This window comes from Culicoides brevitarsis, chromosome 2 (genome assembly GCF_036172545.1).
Source record: "Culicoides brevitarsis isolate CSIRO-B50_1 chromosome 2, AGI_CSIRO_Cbre_v1, whole genome shotgun sequence".
Lineage (NCBI taxonomy): Eukaryota > Metazoa > Arthropoda > Insecta > Diptera > Ceratopogonidae > Culicoides > Culicoides brevitarsis.
The window spans coordinates 34,874,348-34,899,628 of NC_087086.1; the positions used below are offsets into that span (position 1 = coordinate 34,874,348).

The 25,281-nt window shown below is 31.8% G+C and overlaps 1 protein-coding gene across 1 annotated transcript; it reads left to right on the plus strand.

The window, feature by feature from the left end:
- The first annotated feature begins 605 nt into the window (after nucleotides 1-605).
- Nucleotides 606-23,226, plus strand: LOC134829015 (uncharacterized). Its single transcript, XM_063842008.1, has 14 exons — nucleotides 606-633; nucleotides 759-959; nucleotides 10,174-10,351; nucleotides 10,408-10,562; nucleotides 11,734-11,815; nucleotides 11,892-12,031; nucleotides 14,032-14,157; nucleotides 17,568-18,488; nucleotides 18,707-20,074; nucleotides 20,492-20,671; nucleotides 20,746-21,939; nucleotides 21,994-22,386; nucleotides 22,443-22,685; nucleotides 22,739-23,226. The coding sequence occupies exons 1-14, from the start codon at nucleotides 606-608 to the stop codon at nucleotides 23,224-23,226; spliced, it is 5,697 nt and encodes a 1,898-aa protein (XP_063698078.1).
- The last annotated feature ends 2,055 nt before the right edge of the window (nucleotides 23,227-25,281 follow it).

Here is a 25,281-nt window from a genome sequence, read left to right on the forward strand (position 1 = left end):
TAATAACGACAGCGCATCGCAAAGTACAAAAGTTAAATTTTACGCTGCCGAAAAAAATTTCATTTCAAATGTTATTACATATTTTTGTGTCATCGTCTCGTAAACAGTCATCAAGTTTTTTCTCTACAACCGACTTTTCACATCGAGTTATGTTGTCATACAAGCATCAGAAAACTAAAAACACAACAAGAAAAGTGCAAAACAAGCCTCGTGGCAATGTAAAACTTTTTGATTTTTGTCAGATTTTTGTTAGTTTCATTAATTTTTTTTTCTGTGGTTTGAGAGGAAAATTAGCACAAAAAAGTTAGTTTTTTGTCACAAACGCTAATGAGAGTTGATGGAAATTATGCCGTTAGCAGTCACTTTTCGTGAAGAATAATCCGCTCACACCTTTCATAGTTCTTGTTCGACGATACGATAAGACGCGCCTCTACACGAGTTGTGCACTCATTCACAAAAAAAAAGAATTATGTGGCGAGAATTTGTCCAATCAATAAGGTTTTCAAATGAACTGAACAACATTTTATGGCGTGATTTTTATTATTTTCCATTTACATTGAAAATAATATCAAAAATTATGTAAATCCAATAATCGTAATCGTAAAATGGTAGAAACGAGAAATACGACACGTCGTAATATAAAGTTTGCCTAAAAAGGTGAAAATGAACTGAACACCTACCTGCATTGATTTTGCCTCCGATTAAAGTACTTTTTGTCACTTTTCTAATGTGTTCTCATCAATTTTCTTCCATTTCAGGTGTCATTCAAGCAGAACCATGCCAGAACCCGGAGCAAATTGAAAATGGCAAATATCAGTTGTACCATGAGACGGATCCCGATGACGTTTGGATCGCTCATTACACCTGCGAGTCGGGCTATAAATTACGTGGCGATGACGAAATCTACTGCGTTACGGAGACAAATGAATGGCAAGGCACGCCGCCACGATGCGAAAAGAGTAAGATTTTGATTAAAAGCGTCGCATTAACATCCCAGTAATCCAGTGAACAGAACCAAGAGACAACGTGTTTGATGGGATTTCTTCCATGTTGGTTGGCGCGCGCGTTGAAAGTTAGACACAAACATGGGAGTGAATGAATGACGGATGAAACGAAGATTACATCTGTAAATTAAAATACATGTGTTTCTAGATGTCAGCTTTTGATAACGAAGAAATATGAAACAAAAAAAATATAGTTTCATATTCATCACACGAGCGAGATTAAAAACAAATAACATGACATGCTGCGACATTTTCTCTGATTTTGCAATTAATTAATTGAAATATGGGGAAAAATTTTACATCAGGACCGTAGATAGAAAAAATTTTTCAAGAGTCCTTTTTTTTAAACTTTTTTTTTAATTTCAGAAAATTTACTTTGATGTTTAAAAAGCCAAAATTTGACAGCTTCAGTTTGAGATGCTTAACGAAAAACTCGATGGATGTTTTTTCTTGTCTTGAACAAACATTCTACAAAAAGACGAGGATACTTATCGATATACTAACACGTAAAAAAAATCACGATCACAAAATTCTGGAACAAATTTTCTACTAAAGGCGAGGATACTTACCGATATACTAACACGTTAAAAAATCTTCCATCATCAAAATTCTGACAAGCCCTCATTTTGCTCTCCTTAACTCCGTCACGTGCTGTAAGAATTTTCGCAACCTTACGAAGAAATGTGACAAAATCATTTCTATCACAACCCACGTTCGCGTTTTTTTTCGCAACATAATCGATTTTCCAGACCCGCTACATTAATTAGAGACAGTTGTAATTAACAAGTATGTTCCGCATGTCAAAAGAGAATGTCGTTTCGCAAATAAACGAAATATAAAATTATGAGGCCATTAAATTATGTTCTTAAAATGACATATAAGGCCATTTTTTAAGAGGTTTATTAACTCTTCATTTTTATTTTTGGGCAAGTGTCATTGCTCTTGCAATTTCAAAAAAAAAAAAAAAAAAATCTCTCAATATATTTCATAGTTATGAGAAGAGCACGCGTGTGGGTTTTTTTTTCTAAATTTATTCGACTTTAATATCTCTCAAGATATTTGTTATTATTTGGTTGTCAACAATAAATCTATCACCTTAGTTGCGCCAGTTTGCTTTTATTTATTTTTTTCTTCTCTTCTTTATTCATGTGAATTGAATTCTTTTTCTTCTTTTTATTATTTGATTCAAGTCACCTGGAAACGCTTGATTTTTCGTCTTTTTTCTTTTAAGGTTTCTCATGAGTAAATGAAAAGAATGAAATTTCGGAGTAAACAAACAGCGCAATTTCGAAAGGGCTTCGTAGCGTAAATTTTCTCGAAATGCGTCGAAAATTGATAGATAAACAAAACAATTTTCGAGAACATATCAAGGCAATAATAGAGCCATTAAAGTACTTTATCATTATTATTGCATGTGTGACATAATCAAAGATTTTCAACGTCATAAAAATCTTCAAGATTTATAATTTCATTTGGGATGAAGATATAGCAAGCGAGCAATATTGTCCGGCATTTTATATGATATGAACTGGAAATGGTAGTTATTAATAATGTGATATTAAGATTTAATCTTGTGTTATGAGAGAGAGAGAAAGAGAGGAGAAATGAGGCTTGTACAGAAGAATTTATACAGAGAATCTGGGTTACTTTTCGACACATATTTAAAACAAGCCATTTTATTATTAAGTAAATTGTCTGTGTGTGTTTGTTATTCGATGATATGGGAAAATAAATAGAGAGGGATGTTTACGGAAAATCCTTCTTAAATGTTCAAAAGTAATCAAAGTTTCAATAATATTCAATTAATTTGATTTTTTATGAAGAAACTTTGAAAAATTTTCAAGTTTGTTTTAAAAAAAATAAAAAATAATTTTTTTCGTTTAAAAAACTTACTAATTTGATATTTTTTTGCTTTTATTTGCTGTTTGTCCAAAGTTTTAAACTAGGTTTTAAATTAATTCGACGAAAGAATCCTTATAGTGAAAAATTTTTCATTAGCTGATTATTAAGTGCAAAATTTTTACTCTATAAATCCATTCTAAATGATGTTTTCCGCGAAAAAGTACTTATCTGAAAATTTTTAGAATTTTTAATTAAAAACTTTTTAATAGGTTTCATTCATGAAACTCATTCAGAGATAAGTTCAAAGGCTAGTTTCTCATAAAATATTTGTTTTCAATAAATTTAAATATTCCTTTTTGAAAATTTAACCTTTGAACTTAAAATCCCTCAGTGATTCGTCTCCCACGAATTTCTAAAAAAAATGTTCCTTTCTACCGAAATTCCATTCTGATCTCCATTTCAATAGACCGAGTGGGTATTACATTCACTTTATTTAATCTTAACCCAAAATATCTAATATTCTGCATGATTCATTGACAATTTTCTATCTCTTCGTTCGTACAGACCTTCTCATGCTAGCATATGGACAAACATTGACAAAATCTTAATTTGCCATAGAAAATTTTTGGTTCAGAGAAGAAGTAATAAAAGTCGATTATTTATGAAATCTGTTCGTCGGTTTGTGTTCTTCGGAAAGGTCATGATGACAAAAATAGTTAAAACAAACTTTTATCCCCCATGTGACTTTGGTACAGATTTGCCCAAAAATTCCGGGGCGAAAAGGCAGGCAATTCGATTTCTATTTAATTTAGACTTAAATTCGATTTGTCTATATGACTCTTTTCTACTTTTTGTCTATTGAACTTGCATTTCAATATTTATTGTTTAACTCACAGCGTGTGTCGTGTGCATTTACAGCGCACAGAAAGGTAGAACGAGAGGAAAAAAAGAGGTTCAATGTACAAACAAACAAATATACTAGATTAAAATGTAATTTATTTCCATGTTTGTACTAAATAAGGTAAATAAAAGTCGGAGTAATTTGTGCTTCAATGAAGGTGAAAAAAAAATTGTATATGAGAGAGAAATGATTTGAAATTGATATATGAGATAAAATTATAATCAACATACCATCATGAGATCACGCATTAGATTACCTTCCATGTTTTGATGATTAATCCCAAAAACTCGCTTTAAAACAATAAAAACATTTCCGGGGCACTTAAAAATGTTTCGAAAAAAATTTGTGTTTTTTTATTTATGCAAAAGCACGTCGACACCGGTTTAAGCACTTGCAATTTTCTCCATTTTTCCGCACATTTATTCATAAAATAAAAATGTGTCGTCGTCGTTCGTTAGTTTTTTGTTCCTGCTGTTGTTTGTTGCTGCCTAAAAGACATTTATTTAATAATATAAGCTCTGGCACACGAAAAATGTATAACATCAAATTTAATGTTTTGTTCATTCACATTCATCCTCGGCGCTGACTGCAACGTTCGCCGTGTGGATTTGCTCGAGCAAGTTGATCATAACTCATTTTTAATTGTATTTTTCTGGGTCATTTAGATAAATGGATGGCTTGTAATGAAGAAAAAAAAGCTTCTCAGGTGATAATATTTTTATTACAAGGGTAGATAAAATAATGGAAAAAAGGAGAAAAATTTTGTTGAAAAGTGTGCGGAAAGGATGTTATTTATTTTTTTTAAGTTTCAAGGATTTTTTTCGAGATTGGAAAGTTGAATTAGCAAATGGCGATTTGGAATGTTTATATCATGAATGTAAAATTTTTATGAATTTTCAAAAGCTTTTTACTACATATAAAATAATGAAAACCATTTTACACTTGGAACATCTAAAATAACTTGAAAAACGATTGAAAATGAAATTTGTCAAAATCTTTAATTTAAAAATTTTTTAGTAATTTTTTAATTTATTTTTTAGACGGCGACAATAATTTTAATAATTTTTAATACAATTTTTTTAATTTTCTGATTTTAATTCGTATTTGAAAAATTTTCAGATTATTTCAGATCTATCGTCGTATGAAAAATATTAAAAAATTACTGAAAAGGTTGTTATTCAAAATTAATGTAAAATTTTCATTTTCAATCGTTTTTCAAGTTATTAAAGGCTAATTAATGTTAAATTTCAGAATTTTTAAAAGCTTTTTACTAAAAATTAAAGAATGAAAACCATTTTATGAAATTACACTTGGAGCATCTAAAACAACTTAAAAAACGATAGAAAATAAAAATTTGACATTAATTTTGAATTTACAACCTTTACAGTAATTTTTTAATTTTTATCATACAGCAATAGGTCTGAAATAACTTGAAGAATTTTTGAATTCGATTTTTTTAGTTTTTCTGATTTTAATTCGTATTTGAAAGTTTTAATTAAGATTATTCGTTGAAAAATATTAAAATTCGAAAAGGTTGTTATTTTAATTCTAAATTTTAATTTTCAATTGTTTTTCAAGTTATTGATGGTTTTCATTCTTTTACAAGTAATAGAAAGATTTTAAAGTTTTATATCCAAGTTTTTAGGTAGTTTTTGCTCTTGTACAAAGGCACGAGACGTGAAAAATTGATATTTTTGGTTTTTCTGAAGCAATGGTAGGTTTACGGGCAAAAAAATGATCTACTCGAGACGACGAACAATTCTACTTCAAAAAATTTTTTTCAAAAAATTTCACCTCAACTTCGATTTTTGGCGATTTTCATGATTTTCAAGCAATTTTGGAATTTTTGGTCAAAAACCAAAATTTGTGATGGTTTGGTCTAATACGCTACAATCACATTTTGGAGACTCAATTATATTCTATTTGAACAACGAATGGTTGCATTTGCCTTAATTGGTTCAAATTCTATTTAATTGTACTCATGAAGTGCGATCCAAGTCAAAACCTGTGAATTCTGTAAAGAAAAAATTCTTTGAAGTTAATTCTAAAAAAATTAAAAATAAATAAATAAAATTTTCAAGTTCAAATTTTGCAAACCAAAATCCAATGTTACTTCTTAAGATCTTCTTACAAAAAAAAAATAAACGGAAGTAATGAGGCATAGTAAAGTACACTTGTGTCCCAAATCGCCCGAAAAACAGTTAATCCCATGTCCGCATGATGTAATCTCTGTTCTAAATCTGTAAAAAAAAAATAGAAAAGAATTCCGGAATGATGATGAGAAAGCAATGATCCCGTCGCGGTCCACGCATTATTTTTTGGACAAATCATTAAATTGTAATATTTGTGTGGTCAAATGTTGTGTGATATGCGATGCCATGCGTCGTTGACGAAGATGATCCAGAAAAAGGGGTAATAAATATTTATTTTTTATTACATTTTGACGATTTTTCGATGCTACACTTACAACTCTTCTCTCTCTCTCTGTGATTTTTTTTTAGTTTTTATTATTTTTTCATTCTTCCTCATTGACAAAAAAAAAATAGAGAAGCAAGAAGAGTCACAAAACGGTAATAAATTTACTATGTTGCATCGCCCACACATCTAAACGCCATTATTTATTGTCTTGCCGCACATTCTGTTTCAGAACTCCGAGTCGCATTCTCGCTAGAACAAATATTTAGAACGCGAATGAAATTTTTTTTGTTTGTATTTTTTTTTTGTTTCGGCATACGAACGATGATGATCTATTATTGTATTATCAGATTATTGCTCGGGATGTTAAATTAATTTACTTTTTTTTTTTGGCAATTAAAAGTGTTTGCGGTTGCTCATCAATCACGATGAGATAAAAGTTTGCTCCCACTCGAAATAAAAAAAAAAATAACACGAGTAAAATCTAATTTAGAGATTCCAGAAAGTACATTAACTCGAAAAATGTTTGCACGTGGTGCAATCAGGCAGAATTCCATTAAACTTTTGCATTTTATCTGAGTGTAAAATCAAAAATTTTCTAATGGTGAGCCATGGTATTGTAGCAACGTGAACTCGAAAAGAGTGAGAACGAGCAGGCACAAACACACACAAAACTATTTTATTCTAATAAATTTAAGTAAATTGTAAAAAATTTATATGTTTTGTGCCTTTTAAAATATAAACTTTACACAATTTTCAACTAATCGTCGTTCGGGTGCTGTGGAAATATTTCAATAGCCTGTTCCAAGAATTTTATTTGAGGTTTTCGTGAGATCAAAGGTTTACTCTTGCAGTTTGAAAAGTTTTTATCTACGAGATTAAGTATTTTTGGTGAAAATAGATTATTGAATTAAGTTGAAAAAATTTTTTCAGTTAATTTTTGGTTATCAGTTTCAAACTTTAAGAACATTTTTATAAAATTTATTAAGAAAACTCCGAGTAAAAGCTAAAATTTAAGCAAATTTCGTGAATTATTTTGAATTTAATGAAGAATTTTGAATTAAACTTGCTATTTCGTTTTTAAAGCGCCATCTAGCGTCAAATTTTTAATTTTTTGCTTTAAAAGCGCCAACTAGCGTAAAAATTATTTTTTTGTATTAAAAGAGCCATCTAGCGTCAAAATTTATTTTTTTGTCTTAAAAGCGCCATCTAGCGTCAAAATTTAATTTTTTGCTTTAAAAGCGCCATCTAGCGTCAAAATTTAAATTTTTTTTTTTCAAAGGTTTTTGAACTTATAATTCAAGACTCTCAAGGATTTCATATTGTAAGTCTAAATTTTCTTCGAAATTCATCATAAAGAGCTATTTTTACTTACATTTTGCCCGCCAACGTAATCCATCCAAATATTTCAATTCTGCTCCAAAATAACGCAACCTTCATTGCCATATAAATCAGAGCACTCACGAATTCCCCGAACAACCAATTATGATTTTCAGTAAATACTGCACGAGATTATCCTAATCTTCCGCGAAGCTGTTCGTTTTTATTCATTTTTTTGGGAAATAGCTATGTCTAGATAGGAAGGCATGTTTTCTCGTAGAAATGTACAAATTTTTTGTTGTTGATTTGAAGTCGAGATAAAAAAATATATCGAATTCCAGGTTTTCTTTCCATAAATTTATCGCGCGATGAAACAAAACACCTGTTTAAAAATTCAATCGTCAACATCTCAGATTCAATGCGGGCATCGAATGTATCTTCTTACCTCAACACGAAGCGAATTGAGCGAACAGAAATGTTGTTTCTTCCTGATTTTTCACAGTCGCCGCCCGCATGAGAGAATAGATGAACGGTTTAAGTGAATTTTATGAGTTTGGGCGGATTATATGAGAAGAGATTGTTGCAACGCTTACATATGCTTGCCTCTTCGTCCTCGTAACAAATTGAATATATTGAAATTACCACTAAAAGCAACAAATTTAAATTTCCTCCTTTTAAAACATTTTATCAGGGAAACAGGCAGCGCTCTTTTCTCGCTTTACAATAGAAAATATAGCTATTATTATTTCTTTTGTTTGTTCTTCTCTCGTCGTATTTTTCGTCGTTGTCGTTGCCGGTGCGCCCGTTCTAAATTGAATTTTGACCCCAATTTTATCTGATTTATGTAGAAAAATTTATTAATTTTTACCGAAAAATTGTATTATTCGCTTTTTTTTGTTGTTGTGTTTTTTCGTTGCCATTCCTCGGTATCGAGCAGCGTCTAAACACAGTAAAATTGAATGAAAAAGGAAAACAAGTAAAAGCCGCAATAATGTAAAGTATTTTGTTTGCAATTTTTCTGTGCCTTCGTCGTCGTGCTCGTACATATTTTTATTCATTTATTTTATATAATATTGTTTTGTGAAAAATTTTGTGTGTTTCATATAAACTTTTAATATTTAAACCAACAAGGAACCGAAGAAGCGAGACTTGAATCAAGATAATGTTTTTTTTTTCATTTTTAATTTTTTGCCCTTTTTTGCTTGGCCTTGTGCCCAATGGATGGAAAAGGGATGAAATTAAGTTCATTTCATTACATGAATTAATATTTTTAGATTTCAATTCAATTTTTTCGGTTTTGAAGTCGAAAATTGTATTCCGAGAACTATAACGCAAAATTGAAATTTATCTAATACTTTGAAAGAAGAGGCTTTTTACTATTGTATATTGCAATGAACAATAAGATGAAAGACATCAAGATCGTCTCAAGTGTTTCTCTTGTGTATTGTTTTGTCGAAAAATTTTCCAATGCTTCAATTTGATGATTTGTCATAACAACAAAACAAATCTGTGAGACTCTTAAAAGGCAATTTGGCAACAAAAATTGTAGTAAATCCTTCCATACAGTAAAAATCGTTGCCCATTAAATTTAATGAAACCTTTTTCAAATAACTCAAATTAACCTTCTCTTCTGAAGTTGTTTCTCGTATTTAGCTTAAGGATGGTAATTTTTAACTTAATATGGACCTCCAGTTGCTTCTTGATGATATTTAGATCTTCATACTATTGGATTTTATAAGACTCCATCGCTTTTAAAGCAAATTTTTCTTCTTTTTAATCACTTCAGTATAATTGCTTAACCTTTTAATCAGATTTTGACACCTGTATAAAAACTTAAAAAAATGATAACTTTTAGGAAATTAATTGCTGAAAAAAAACTAAAATATTGTAATGGATAACTTATTAGCTGAAAAAGCTTACCTTCAAAGGAAAATTCCTCAAGTTATAAAATTACCTTATCCAAGTCTGAAATTCACTCATTTTAACTCCTCAGGGCAATGTTGGTTATGTCTTGCTTCATTGTTATCCATCCATGAATATTTTGTAATAAGTATAAATTATAAAGGCACAGCTTTTGAATACACTCGAACCGACTCGAAGATAGAATGAAGGGGAGGCTATTAGATTACTTTATGAGTGGCTAAGACATGAAAAACGCAAGATAAACCTTATTTACAGACGTCATTTGTCATGCAATAAGAAAGGTAGAAAATAGCGCGCTTTCGCTAGAAAAGATTGAATTTTTTTAATCTGATTTGTTTGTTTTCACGAAAAAGCATGAACTTACCGCGCAAAATTTATTCATAGAAGCTTATTTATTGTCATCTCCGTGTTTAAATAATCACGATGATAAATTTCCGTCGAGAAATTAATTTTAAGCACGCTTTTCGGTCACTTTTGTCGGTTGGTCAAGATTATCGAGCGAAGAAAGAGACATGAACAGATAAATTGTGACCAAAAATCCATTAGCAACATAATAAATGGTCGATACGTGGGCACTTTATAGTGTGAGAGACTAATTGCCTTCCTTCATATATGTCTTTGTGTGAGTTCATCTTCGAAGCGTCATGCTGTGAAGTGCAAACAATAAAACACCTTATTGATTTTATATTGTCAAGTACCTACCTGGATACTGCGATGTTGAAATAAGGGACAGAAACTTTGAATAATTTTCATTTTATTGACCAACAGTTGATCAAACTCGTGTCAGCGGAGGAGGAGGGCGTCGCAAAGGCAATCGAGGACAAGATATCGAAGATGAGCCTAATGTAACGGAAGAGTTTGCCAGTGCACTGGATATGTCTTGTCTCTCTGACGGACTGGTTCGTGCTCCTCAAATCCCCAATGCAGAAGTTGTGAGATACGTTCGGTAAGTAATTCCCATCGTTTCTTGCGTGAAAAGTTCTCATAAATTGTTTTCTTTAGTCGCAAGAAAGGTCCATACACTTTCCTTGTGTCGTTCTACGAATGCGACGATGGCTACGAGCTTGAGAACACAAACACCGATCGTTTGTTTTGCAGTCAGGAACAATGGGTTGGCGATGTGCCTTTTTGCTTTTCGATTGATGGCGAAGAAGCAGGTAAGAAATGTCTCTCTTTAAAGCGTGAGAAAAGTAACATGTCGCGACAACGACGAAGACCAAACAGCACAAACAAATTGATTTACATGGGTGTCAATCACCTGCCTTTGTCGTGTCGCGTGAAATATTTCTCGGTAAACTTTTGTTGATTATTATTATTAATGTCGAGACATCCAGATGACAATTTACATACTTGGGTGTTACGATCTCACTTAAATTTAGACATTGATGATATAAATATTTAATTTTATTGCTGATTGATTGACATTTGATGTCTTCTCTCGTGAGACAGGTGAACGAGTAAAACCGAAAGTTTTTTTTTTCGATTTATTTTTGGATGAATGAAAAACGATCCTTGGAGACAAAGTTGACCTTTTTCAAGTAGAATTTGAACAATTTTTCCTTTTCGAAGAAAAATTTACCGTTAAGAGACAAAAATTAAAGTAAACTTTGCTTATGATGAGAAATTTGGTCAAAAATTGAAGAAAATTTATCATTCTCTAAAACATATTCGGTCCATTTATTCCGAAATCGGTCCAAATTAACTGAGAAACCTTCCCCAAGGTCCCCTTTTCCCATCGTTCAATGTCAACTATCGTCTGAAACCACTCCATTCATTGTCCAAAAAGACATAAAACCATTATAATGTTCATTTAATCTCGTGTATCCTAATCCCCAAAATGACTAATAACTAACGCCACAGACACATTTCCATGTAGGGAATTTGCCTAAACGTATTTTGCCACAAAAACTTTTCAAAACTTGAATACATCTATAAATTGCACTTTATGAATGTTGTTGGGTGGTTTGTTTGACGATGAAAATGATTCTCAATTTATTTGTCTTGTCTCCATTTCTCGTCGTCGTCGTCGTCGTAACGTTCATCTTCTCTCAAAAAGTGATATTTCTTCCTTTAATATGTCTAAGTCTTTTTTTTGTAACATATGATACTGTTTGGAAAAGGATATAAATTTCGAGAAAGATTGTATGTGTGTAGTTTTAGGGGCACACAATTTTGCGCAAATAGTTAAACTTGCAATAATATAATTTTCTTGAGAAACATATCCTTCGGGGTGATGGCGGAGTGAATGAGTGAGAGGAAAAGAGATTGAAAACATGACATTTAACATTGAATAGAAATTAATCTTGTATGAAAAATGTTCATCCACAGCCGGCTCGGAGTACGAAGAAGGCGACGAGGAGGAAGGAACGGAAGAGGATGACGAACAAGGTTATGATGAACGGCTTGTTAAGTAAGTCCCTTTAGCGAATTCGTGTCATCATAAAAACAATATTCTCATGAAATATGATTTTTTTCTTTTTCGGCAGGCATGATTGCGATGAGGAGCAAAATCAGTGCGATCATGAATGTGCTGCATATCATCTTCCCGAGGAGAGTGAGCCGCGAATTGTTTGCTCCTGCTTTACGGGCTACAAGTTAGACGAAGAAGATGGAACAACGTGCCACGGTAGGTGAAATTTCTTGAACGATTAAAAAGTTTGTAAAAAAAATTAAACAAAAATTAGGAACGTTGCATGTGACATTGTGAAAAATTGATGTTTCGCAGCTTAAAAAATTCACATGATGTAAAATTTATTAAAGTTAATTTTTTTTTCGATTTTAAGTTTTAGATACAAATTAAGAAAGCAGAGTAAGATTAAATAATTAAAAAATTGTTTTATAACTTTGAAAATTGAATTGCTCGAATCGAAAATAATCCATGTTCTTTAACTTTTTCTCTCCATTGTCTTAACCTCCTAACAGAAGGGTCTTAACAGAACTAAAGGTAGAACATTGCAAGTTTGAATGATCTTAAGACGTAGTCAGAGTTCACCTTCCATTGCAAAAATATCCCATAATAAGTTTTAGATATGAATTAGAGTAATGTAGTTAATTTTTTATGGAAACAACGGCTCATCAATAAAAGATTTTTGTCAAGTTGTTATGTCATAATATCTTTAACAAAAACTGAACAGTTTAGCAATGGGTGCCATTTAAGCCGGCTTTTAAGTACTTATGATCAGGTCTTCGATTTTCCAGCGATACTTTCGTCTAAGATTTATTTGTTTCTTCCACACAAAGTAAGACTGAAACTTCGCATTAAGAAAATTTCCATACATTTAGCCTGAGAAGTCTTAAAATTTTATAAAGAATATTAATTTATAGTTAACTTTTTTTGGACCTAAAATAAGTAGGTAAAATAGCTTTTTATTAAAAATATTTAAAAATAAATGAAATTTAGTACTTCAATTAGACTTTTGTATAAAAAACTTACCAATAACTCGCACTTTGTCTTCAGTTGAAATCTTCTATTGCGAAACATCAATTTTTCACAGCTAACGTTTGTTCATTCACACGTTGATGATGAAGAAATTAAAACAACCAGACTGTAAGACTGAAGGAGAGAGAGAATGAGAAAAGAAACGACAATAATGAGTTTAAATGTAATTAAAAGAAATTATCATGACTAAAGCAATGCAATATGAAATTCCTGTTAATGCCACTTCTTCTGTTGTTTCTCGTCGTATAGTCGTATGAAATTGCGAAATCTCTTCTTCTTTCTTCTATTTTTATTGTATTTTATGAAGAAAAGAAAGAAAAAACTGAAACAATTTAACTGCAAGTGCAACGATTACAGCAACAGACTTTTCTCTTTCTATATGTTTTTTTGTTAGACAAATAATATGCAATATTATGACATTCCTCAGTAATTTCATTTCAGTTAAGAGTAAATAAATGTATTTTTAAATGTAGAACGATTATAAAAGAAAGTTGCATCATTTAACCCTCTGTCGACTACTGTCATCGTTGCGTTGCGTTGACTGCGGTAACTCACAATCACGTTTCATATCCAACAACGACGACGATGAAAAAACAGAACAAAATAATAATAATGAAAAAGAGATACAATGAAAAACAACGCGGACAATCTGTCGCACTGCTCACGTTTCGTTGCATTCTTTAAATTTTCTTCTTTTTTACTACACACTTGTTTTGTGTTCCGTTCGCTGTTGTTTTTTTTTTGTCAAACATTTTACGAGTGTACGGCATGCTGTTGGCGCTTTTTATGATCACTTTTTTTTAAGAAGAAAATTTTTGTACAAAAACGACGAAAACACGCATTTTCTTGTTCTTCGTTCTAATTCGTTTCGAAAGAAAATTTTTACAAAAAAGGGGAAATTTATTCGAGAACAGGTGCTTGCAGGTGTTTTTTCCTGCGCCCTGAATTGCTTGTCATGTAATTTTTTAAACATTTTTCATATATACGAAAAATTGTTTTTTTTAACAACAGCAATTATTCCACGAGGAATTAAATCAATATAATTTTAATTTTATTTCGGTACAAACTTTTTTTCCTCTCATTCTCTCTTCGATACTTTTTTTTCCATCATCATCGTTGTCGTATTTTCCTGTTAAAATTGTTGAAAAAAAAATTTGTTCATTTCTCCGCAATTTTGTTCAATACAGATATAAACGAATGCGAAACAAATAACGGTGGATGTGAACAATTGTGTACAAATCAACCAGGATCACATAAATGTACATGTCGCGAGGGATTACAACCAGATCCGGAAAATGATAAACGATGCATTGGTAAGAGAATATGTGTGCTACTAGGCACTTCGTTGTAGTTTAGTTTGGAGTTGGTTTGGCAAAATTAAATAGAAAAAAAATCTAGGCACAGTGGGATGAAATTTGAAATTTTTGATCATTTTTTTTTAACTTTTAAATTGTTTAAAAAAAATCTAAAATGATTTTTAAGAATTTTTTAAATTTTTTCCAAAATCCATTTTAAAAAACTAATTAAAAACTGGTCATAACAAAATTTAGAAAAAAAATTTCAGGTAAAAAAATTGTCTTTTACCACGTTTTTCTCAAATAAAATCGAATGAAAAAAAGTTTTTAAAATTTTTTTAAATACCTTTTAAGTCAAAAAAATTTTTTTTTAATTATTTAAGTTAAAGTCTTAATTTTATTTTTAATTTAATTTAATTTATTTAATTTAATTTTTAATTTTTTATTCTAATTTAGAAAAAAAATGTGTTTGACATTTTTTTCTCAAATAAAGTAAAGCTCTTTAAATTGACTTATTAAAGGTTTTTTTTAAAAATGTCTTTTAAGTCAAAAAAAATTTTCATTTTAGTTTAACTCAAGTTTAAGTTTTCTCAGCTTTTAAATTAAAAATTTTTTTTTACAAAAAAGTTTTAAATAAAACTTGAAGTTAGATGTAAATTCATCTGAATTTAAAATTTGAAGGTTTTTATAAGAATTTTTAATAAATAAAATTTTCTCCTATTTTATAGAAAAAATTATTTAGAAATTCAAAATTTGGTCTACGAGCAAAAAGTGTCAAAAGACAATATTTTTTACCTGAATTTTTTTTTAATTTTGTTTAAAACCAGTTAAAAATTAGTTTTTAAAATGAATTTTGGGAAAAAAATCAGAAAATTTTAAAAATAATTTTAAAATTTTTCAAATGAAAAATCTTTAAATTGATCAAAAATTCTAAATTTCATCCCACTGTGCCTCTTGGCGCTATAAAAACAAAAATAACTCTTCTCACTACTGTTTTTTCGCCTACAGACTAAAATTCCACGCAAACAAAAGCTTATTAAATTTGGTTGATTGAATTTTCCATAAATGTTTTTTATGTTTACTAATTCCTATGTGTGCTTATAGAATTATACTAACCTCCTGTGTAGTTTGTACCTGATACACAATCGATAGCTTTTCATTTGCAAAATTATTTAAATATCATGCTTTGTTTAGGCAGTTGAGGTGTTCATGGCGACATGCCTGTACAAACTCGATGGAATGCAATTTCATTAACTCTCTCTCGTCGTCGTCGTCGTGCACCAAACTTTGCAATTAACAAAAAGAGCACATCTACCGGATAAAATATAGGCGTAGGTGTTCGAAATATTTTCATTCACTTGTTATTTGGTTGCACGTGTGTTCGTGTGTGCCTGTGCGTGTGGATTTATTGAAGCACAAACCACAAATAACACCTCTGGTCTCGTTGTATATGAAAAATGTACATAAAATGGTAAAATATTCATAAAATTGTTTGATTATTAGCTAAAAGTTCACACTATAATTTTTATTTTTTTGGTGTCCGAACTCGTGTGTGTGTTTGAAAAAAAAAAAATTTCGGGGCAAATTTATCGATAGGGTGGCTTCTCTTGTGGTTTTGTTTGAATTTTTGATTAAAATTTGCGTGGTGCCGCCGAAAAATTGATACATATTTGCTTTTCGCGTTTGTTTGCTATTGGATTATAATTGCTGATTAAACTGTTGACTAAATACACGCGCGCCGCGTAACGCGTATAGACAAACATTTGCAAAAGCGAATAATTAATTAGCTTAAAATGCGACGTCTCTCGGGAGGGAGTGTGAGAAAGGGATCCGATTTACTCAGTCAACCGTTTTGTGTGTGTGCGGGAAGAGATTACATCATCAAACACAATTTTAATGCCAAAGAATAATATTTTGCATTGCCATCAGCTGTAGCTTGCCTATCGATTGTTACTAATTGAATAATTCCCTGAGCTCCCTTCAAAAACAATAATAATATACATTATATTAAATTCCATTCAATATTTTACAAATACCGTTTCATAGAACTCTCGAAGCTAAACAAATATTAACTCACAATCACACAATTTTGGTTGAAGGCATCCTTAAACAATGTTTCATTATGCATGATTGGTAACGCAATTTTAATACGTTCCGAAAATTCGATTTTGCTACGGAGATTCGGGTTGTCAGAGCTTGGAGAGCTTGCCAATTATTTTAACACAATTATCATGGGGAATAAAATATGATTGATTTATTAATACAAAAAAGGTATATTTTACTGACAAAATAACGTTTTCATTATAATCATATTCAGTTAAAACGAGATTTAAAATTGAATTGCATGTGGGGATTCTAATTACTTGGGAGGTTTATAAAGTTCGAGTAATCCAATTATAAAGATTTAAATTAAATTTGGTTACAAAAAAAAAAAAATAAAAAAAAATAAATTCTTGATTAGAAGAGAGAAAAATTATAGAATTTTGACAGAAAATGTTAAATTTTTTAAATTAATTTTTAATTTTTTAAAATTTTATAAAAATTTTAAGACTTATTTTTGGATTTAGGCAAAAATTGTTCAAAGATGCATAAACAAACAAAATTTTTTTTTTTTAAATTTTTTCCAGTTATAGTCTATAGAAATTTGTATTTCGAGTTTAAATTCCAATATGCAATAACTAATAAATTACCGTAATGTAGATAATTTTTATGGAAAAAAAATAATACGTTCTATTAACGAAAATAGGTTTTAAAATTCGTTCTATTAACATTTTACGTAAAACTTTTGAATTTTTAACGAAATTTCGCAATTTTTCAATATTTTTAACAAAAGTTTTGAGAATGAATTATTTTAATGTATTTATATTAAATTATTTTTTTATTTTATGAAAAATAATTTAAAATTAGTGTAAAAAATTGCTGAAACAATCCAAAAATTCATGGAAAAATATTGTTCTATTAATTTTAAAATTGATGTTCCATTAATTATTAGCATTTTTTAAATTTGTAACAGATTTTTTTTTTTATTAATTATCTACATTATATGGTAAATTAACTTAAGTTCAAATCTGAAGTTATATTTCTTGTTCTAAAAAAAAAAAAAAAAAAATTCGAAAAAATTCAAAAAAATTTTTTTACCAAATTAACCTTTGAACGTTTTTTAACTTACAATGTAATGAGAAATTTTTTTGAGAATTTTCAAAATTTTAATAAATTCTTAATTCTTTTGAAATAAAATTTGAAATAAAAAAAATTCTCGAGCTTCTTAACTGCCTTCAAGCATGGAATCCCCAATTGCATGTCATAAAGAATTAATGAGTGGTAATAATTGATTGAATTGTCGCCATTGGGTATTAAAATAATGATTTTCATCTTTTTTTTTACATTCATATAAAATTAACTCATTATTTGTACAATTTGCGACAAAGGTGTGTCAAATGCTACTGAAGTCAAAACGGAAATAAAGGAAACGCATGAAACTACTACAACTGAAGCAAATTCCGTTGATTTGAGCGAAAATGAGATCGATAACGAAATTGAAGGATATATGCCAAAAGTTCCTGAAAATGTTCATGAAACGGAGGAAAAAGAAGAACATGAGGAAGAAGAAGAAGAAGAAGAGGAACATCAAACCGTTTCTTATCGAGTTCATGAAATGGAAGAATCAGAAGAAAAACATCATGAAACCCATCACGAGTCGGAAAAAGAAGAGGAAAATAACGAAATTTACGAGTCAGAAGATGAAAAAGAGGATCATGAAGAGACTCATGTTACTCACGAAACTCATCACGAAACCCACGAACCAGAAGAGGAAGAAGAAGAAGTCGAAAAAGTTCACGAAACTCATCCTGAAGTACATCATCATCATGAAACAGATTCCGATGTCGAAGAAGAGCACAATAAACCTGAAACAGATGGCTATGAGCCCGATAACGAAGGCGAATCCGAAGACGAGAACGAAGAAGACAACGAAATCGATAGCACGTTCCATCATACAACGCCTCGTGTCCATTTTACTACTACAGCTCGTGTTCAAACGACAACGCAGCATATTCTCGAGACAGTTACCCATAGACATCGCCACGAAGATCACGACGAAGACAGTACGAGTGACATTGAAGATGTCGTCTACAAGGAATATGAAGAGGAAACCGGAGAAGGCGAAGAAAGCGATACCGAAGATAATGAAATTCCAGTTCGTGGACATCATGAAAGGGAAGAAGAACGTCATAGGCATCACGAAGTGACAGAAGAAGAGCATGAAAATGAAGAGAATGAAATTGAATCTGAAACGTCAAAGATCATTTGCGATGATGGACTCAAATTAGATGACTTTGGCAAGTGTGTTGGTAAGTTTTGGCGCGAAATTTGAACCAAGGAAGCTTTCAAGAGAAATTTTTTAATTTTTTTTCAAAATTTTTGTTTTAGAGTAGATTTTTTTAAAGTAGTAAATTGTTTGTCAAAGTAAGGGTTTAAACGTAGAATTTCAATGTTTTTTGTTCAAGTAGAAATTAGGTCATTTTCTTAAAAAAAATCAGAATTTGCATTAATTTTTCATTTTAAACAGATGTCAATGAATGTCTTGAACGCGATCATGGATGTCAATACTGCCAAAATGTATATCAGGGATACGAATGTTACTGTCCTGAAGGTTACGAACTCGCTGAGGATGAAAAAACTTGCGTTGATATCGACGAGTGTACCGTTTATTCTGATTACAATGATAACGAAGACGAAGATCGTTCGGAAAATGCTGTTACTAAAGTTTGTTCTCACGAATGTCTCAACACTCTTGGGTCTTATCGCTGTTTATGTCGCGAAAACTTCCATTTGCATCACGATCAAAGAACTTGTGTAAGAGACTTTTGTGAAGACTTGAACGGGCATAACAAGACTCGTTGCTCTCACGGATGTGAAGATGAGGAAAATGGTTATAAATGTACTTGTCCTGATGATTTGATTCTCGGACCTGATGGAAAAACGTGTCGAGAAATCGTTGAGTGTAACGAAGGTCATAAAGCGCTTTGTTCGCCGGGTGTTTGTAGTCAAACCATGGATGGAGGATACAAATGCAAGTGTGGCGTTGGATTTAAAGAATCGCATGGAAGATGCGTTGAAGTTGATGAGTGTCGCGAAGGGAATCACGGATGCTCACATACTTGCAAAAATAGTTACGGGAGCTTTCAGTGCCTATGTCCTGATGGTTTTGAGTTGGATACGGATCAGAAGACGTGTGTCGATATAAACGAATGTCACGAAAAGGGAGATACGATTTGCGAAGGATTCCCTTGTAGAAATTTGGAAGGCTCGTATATTTGCGAATGCCCCGACGGTAGCGAAAAGCAAAGTTGCAGTGTGACGTGTGAACACGGATTTACACTTGACACCGATGGCAAACGTTGCGTCGATGTCAATAATTGTCTCGTCAATAATGGGGATTGCGAGCAAAATTGTGTCAACACAGACGGCGGCTACTACTGTCTTTGCAACAACGGTTATCGCCTAAACAAGGATGGGCGTACTTGCGACGACGTCAATGAATGCGAACTAAACAACGGCAATTGTTCGCACGATTGTATCAATACGCGTGGCGGATACTCGTGTTCGTGCCCAGACGAGTTGTCGCTCGTCGATGACGAGCATACGTGTGCGTTGGTTAACCTTTGCGAATTAAATAACGGCGGATGTTCGCATACGTGCGCCTCGGTAAATGGAAAAGTGCATTGCTTGTGTCCTAAGGGATATTTCGTGGATCCAGATGATGCGAAAACGTGCAGGGATAAGGATGAGTGTGCCGATGGAAAGAATGCGGGATGTTCGCACATTTGTGAAAATACAATTGGCAGCTATGAGTGTTCGTGTCCCGATACATTGGAATTGGCGAGTAATAAGCATACGTGTATCGATTATGACGAATGCACGGAAAATAATGCAGGTAAATATTATTACTTCGAGAAAAGTTAAAGCAATAAGGAAAAATGTTTCACTTTGAAGAATTTTTAAGACTTTTAAAATTTTTAACGTTCATATTTTGAATTGACGTTAAAAAAATTTTAATTAAAATTAGTTTGAATTAGCAAAAATGCAATCTTCAAATTTTCTATTGTTAATTCATGAATTAATTTTTTTTTATTTTCTTATGAAAATTGACAAATTTTAAGGCAAAATTCAGTTTTTAGACAATTTTTTTCTGAAATTCTATAATTTGTCGATTATAAAATGTTAAATTTTGAAATCAAATCTATGAAAAAGTGAAACATTTTCTCAAATTGCTTTAGCCTAAATGTCATTAGAGACCAGATTTCTTCTGAAACTAATTTTCCTATCATAACACACAAACACATTCATCTAGGTTGTTCAAATATTTGCATTAACTTGATTGGGTCATATCATTGTGCATGTGAAGCTGGCTATGCATTAGGGAAGGATAATCACACCTGTTACGATATCGATGAATGTGCGGAAAATACTCACGATTGTTCTCACAATTGCGTCAATCGTCCCGGCAGTTACGATTGCGAATGCCCATCAGGTAAACTTGCGAAATTTCAATCAATTTCCCAAAAAAAAAAAAAAAAATAATAACAACAAATATTTTTATTTTAGGAATGGAATTCCGCTTGAATCAGTTCAACTGTCACGATATCAACGAATGCGAAGTACTTGGGGTGAACGGAGGATGTTCCGACACGTGTGTGAACACTGTCGGATCCTATCACTGCGAATGTCCTGAAGGGCATTTCTTGGATACCGATGGAAAAACGTGCATCGACATCGACGAATGTGCGCCCGAGAATAAACGTTGCTCGCACGAATGTACAAATACGCATGGACACTTTACTTGTTCATGTCCAACGGGATTGGTATTGGGAGACGATGGTTTGACGTGTCACGATATCGATGAATGTGCGGTAGATGGCAATAATGGAGGATGCGAACATGTTTGTGAGAACTTTGACGGCAGTTATCGTTGCAAGTGTCACAAGGGATATCAGTTAATGGAAGACAATCGAAGCTGCGAGGATATAAATGAATGTGAAACGGAAGGAATTTGCGAACATACTTGCATAAACACTTTGGGAGGGTATTATTGTCAATGCAATGATGGGCATCAACTGAGAAATGACAACCGAACTTGCGAAAATTTGGATCCTTGTTTGTACAGAAATGGCGGATGTGATCAAATTTGTAAGAATATCCTTGGAAAAGCTGTTTGTTCATGCAATAAGGGCTTCAGTGTGAATGAAGATAATCCAATGGCTTGTGATGATGTCGATGAATGTGCTGAAAATGAAGGTTTGTGTCAACAGAAGTGCATTAACACGATCGGAGGATACAAATGCGAATGTTTGCAAGGATATCGACCAAATGAACAAGGACAATGTATTGACATTGACGAATGTCGTCACTTCAATGGAGGATGTTCATCTAATGCTAAATGTGTTAATACAGGAGGTTCCTTCGCATGTCAATGTAATCCAGGATACAAACTTGGAAACGACAAGAAAACATGTTACAAGATCAGCAATAAATGTGTTCCATTGAAAGATCCCAAACACGGCAAAATGCATTGTAGTCGATCACGTCATCGTACTCAACTTTTCTACAAAACTAAATGCTCGGCATGGTGCGATAAGGGTTTCACACTTATGGGAACAGCTGTTAGACATTGTAATGGCACAGCAGGTTTATGGGATGGCAAAGAAGCAACTTGTGTTCCTCAATCTTGTCCGAGATTGTCGCCGCCTCAACATGGAACTATTGCGCCGCCTCTTTGTTTGACGGGAACAATCCTTCCAGGTAATTGATGAAAAGATCAACATTGAACTGAACTTATCTTAATTTACCATTTAGGTGAACGTTGCGTTCTTCATTGCGCTCCTGGCTTCAAACCTCTTGGGCGTCGAACAGCAGTTTGTGAATTCAATCAAACATGGGTTCCAAGTGAAGATTTGAGATGTGTCGCAATAGCTCCAACGTTGGAAGCTACTCCGCCGCCATTGAAACCAGTAATTCGTTGTCCCGCTGATATGAATGTCTTACTTGAACCTGAACAAGAATCTGTCATTGTTAAATTGGAAAAACCTCAAACGAATGTTGATTGGTGGCAATTTGTTGATTCACATCCAGCATGGGCAAAACAACTTCAAGCTGACTTACCAGCAGGAGTTTATCCCGTTATTTTTAGAGCAAGAAGTCCTAATTCTGTGTTAAGTGAGGAATGTAGATTTGTTGTAACTGTTAAAGGTTTGTACAGAAAAGCCTTGAAAAAGTCAACTTTTAACAAGAAATTTTGATTTCAGCTCAAATACCTCCAAAAGTACTCTTCTGCCCAGAATCATTTGAAGTTAGGTTAGAACAAAGTGAAGTTGCGAGAGCTTTACATTGGGAAGAACCAAAATTCGAAAGTGCTCATCACTTAAAGGAAGTTTATAAATCGCACATTCCCGGCGATAAATTCCAAATTGGCATTCACGAAGTTGAGTACATTGCTGTCGATCGTGATGGGCTAAAAGCTGAATGTAAATTCAAAGTTGTTGTCAAAGGTAAGTTTTAAAATTTCATTAAAAATCAATTTCTTGAAATTTTTCTTCAACAGGTCAACGTCGCCTCATCCCACGCCCTAAACCAATTCTTCCCGAGCCAACGCATCCCCAAGTCGATGTCGAACGTTTCCTCCTTTGCCCGAACAAGCCGCCAACGAAACTCGCCGCAAGCGATTTCCCCGTAAGTAAAATTCGAATCTATTTTCCCGCTTTATACCATCACATTGGGAATGCCAAAAATGCCGACGTCGACCATCAATCACTGCCTAATAATGCAAATAATCGTAGTAACAATAGTAATAAAAATCATCATTTTAATCATCATTATCATCATAACAATGAACCAAATTATGACACCTCTACAATGAACAGTATAACAGCAACTACAACAACAAGCACAACAACCATTAAACCCGACAGTAGTGATTACACTGATGAGTCACGGAATAACAGCGCAGAGGATAATTTCATTGAGATTTTATTCCATTTGCCGAATTACCGTCACAAATACGCGAATTCACATCCAAAGCCATCGGTTTAGTTAGTTTTATTGCCATTTTGTGAGAAAAAGTTATGGATTTTTTTTTAGAATTTCATGAAGAGTTCTAAAAATATTTTTAGAATTTCATGAAGAGTTCTAAAAATATTTTTAGAATTTCATGAAGAGTTCTAAAATTTTTTTTAGAATTTCATGAAGAGTTCTAAAATTTTTTTTTAGAATTTCATGAAGAGTTCTAAAAATGTTTTTAGAATTTCATTAAGAGTTCTAAAAATGTTTTTAGAATTTCATGAAGAGTTCAAAAAATGTTTTTAGAATTTCATGAAGAGTTCTAAAATTTTTTTTAGAATTTCATGAAGAGTTTTAAATTTTTTTTTAGAATTTCATGAAGAGTTTTAAATTTTTTTTTAGAATTTCATGAAGAGTTCTAAAATTTTTTTAGAATTTCATGAAGAGTTCTAAAAATATTTTTAGAATTTCATGAAGAGTTCTAAAAATTTTTTTAGAATTTCATGAAGAGTTTTAAATTTTTTTTTAAATTCATGAATAGTTCTAAAAATATTTTTAGAATTTCATGAAGAGTTTTAAAAATTTTTTTTAGAATTTCATGAAGAGTTCTAAAAATTTTTTTAGAATTTCATGAAGAGTTCTAAAATTTTTTTTTAGAATTTCATGAAGAGTTTTGAAAATATTTTTAGAGTTTCATGAAAAGTTCAAAAATTGTTTTTAGAATTTCACGAAGAGTTCTAAATTTTTTTTTAAAATTTCATAAAAAAAAATTTTTTTAGAATTTCATGAAAAGTTTTAAAAACAAATTTCATCGTAAAATGTTTTAAAATCCCATTTTTGAACAATTTTTCCATTTCCAAAGAAAATAATCATAAACTTTTCTCACAAAATGAACATTTTCCGGTAATTACCCGTACTTAATTTTGGATAAAATGTGTGATACCAGCCTCTAAAAATTCCATTTCTCGCAAGACCTTGAACCTTTTTTTGACACACTCGATTATATGCGAAGAAATCGTATAGAAAACATAAACAAACATGACAGAGAATCATAAAAATGACATTGCACTTTATCCTTTTACTTGTATTGTCTTAATTTGTTTCTCCGTTTCTTCGTTGTACAACGTCCTAGCTTAGCTTGTAATGTTCTGTCTGTAGAAGATGCGAAAGGCAGATAACGAAGTAATATATATAAAACATAATTAGATTTTTTTTTGTTCTCACACGTTTGCTCATGTGTTTGGTGAGAACTTGGAGCGACAACGACGACGACGACAACGATGTAACATAATTAAAGACGAACAAATCAAACCGAGTAATATCATCTAATTATGTAACTGCTCTCTCTGTTAGTCATCGTCGTGTCGTCGTTGTCGCTTTTAGCACCGCAAGGTAATGAAAACAAAATAAAATAGTGCCAAATATCGTTAGAAAGTAAATCGAATTAATTAAGAGAGAGACAGAGAGGAAAAAGAGTGAGAGTTAAGTGACCTTCGTCTCGCCAGCAAATAGCATTTAATTAGTGAAAAAAGCTTATTTATTGTCCCGTAATTATTATTTATTGTTAAATTGTAAGACTTTTATTTATATTGAGCCAGCATAGATCACAATAAAATGTAAAACTCATCAATATTCACCCCTTTTTTTACAATTCATTAAACCAAACATGCAAAAACTTTTCGTCTTACTTACCGTTCGTTGGTTGGTTGGTTGAATGCTTCGAGGAAAAACAAACAAACCAAAATTCGTTCCGGAACTTTAGGCTATTTTTATTTAATTGATTGATGACACGTAGAGGACTTACAACACACACACACACACAGAAACATGAGAATACCAAACACGATGTTTTCAGTTTTTTTTGTTGCTTACGTGTTATTTGCTTGTTGTTTATCATTGTCACTGCTTTGTACTTTAATATTGGACAGGGGAAAAAGGAAATTAAGAAAAATTGATGTGTGATGAAAATTTTCATTGACAAAATTTAAGGAAATGGTGTGAGCGTATTTTTGGTTTGGAATTCGTTTGAAGGTAACTAATTCATTGGAATTTTTTGGTAAATAACAAAAATTTTGAAAGGATTTGAGC

Coding starts and splice junctions, on each gene's coding strand:
- LOC134829015 (XM_063842008.1), top strand. CDS start 606: ATGGTAGAAACGAGAAATACGACACGTC. Junction 22,387..22,442: donor ATTTGTTGTAACTGTTAAAG/GTTTGTACAGAA, acceptor TTTTGATTTCAG/CTCAAATACCTCCAAAAGTA. Junction 22,686..22,738: donor ATTCAAAGTTGTTGTCAAAG/GTAAGTTTTAAA, acceptor TTTCTTCAACAG/GTCAACGTCGCCTCATCCCA.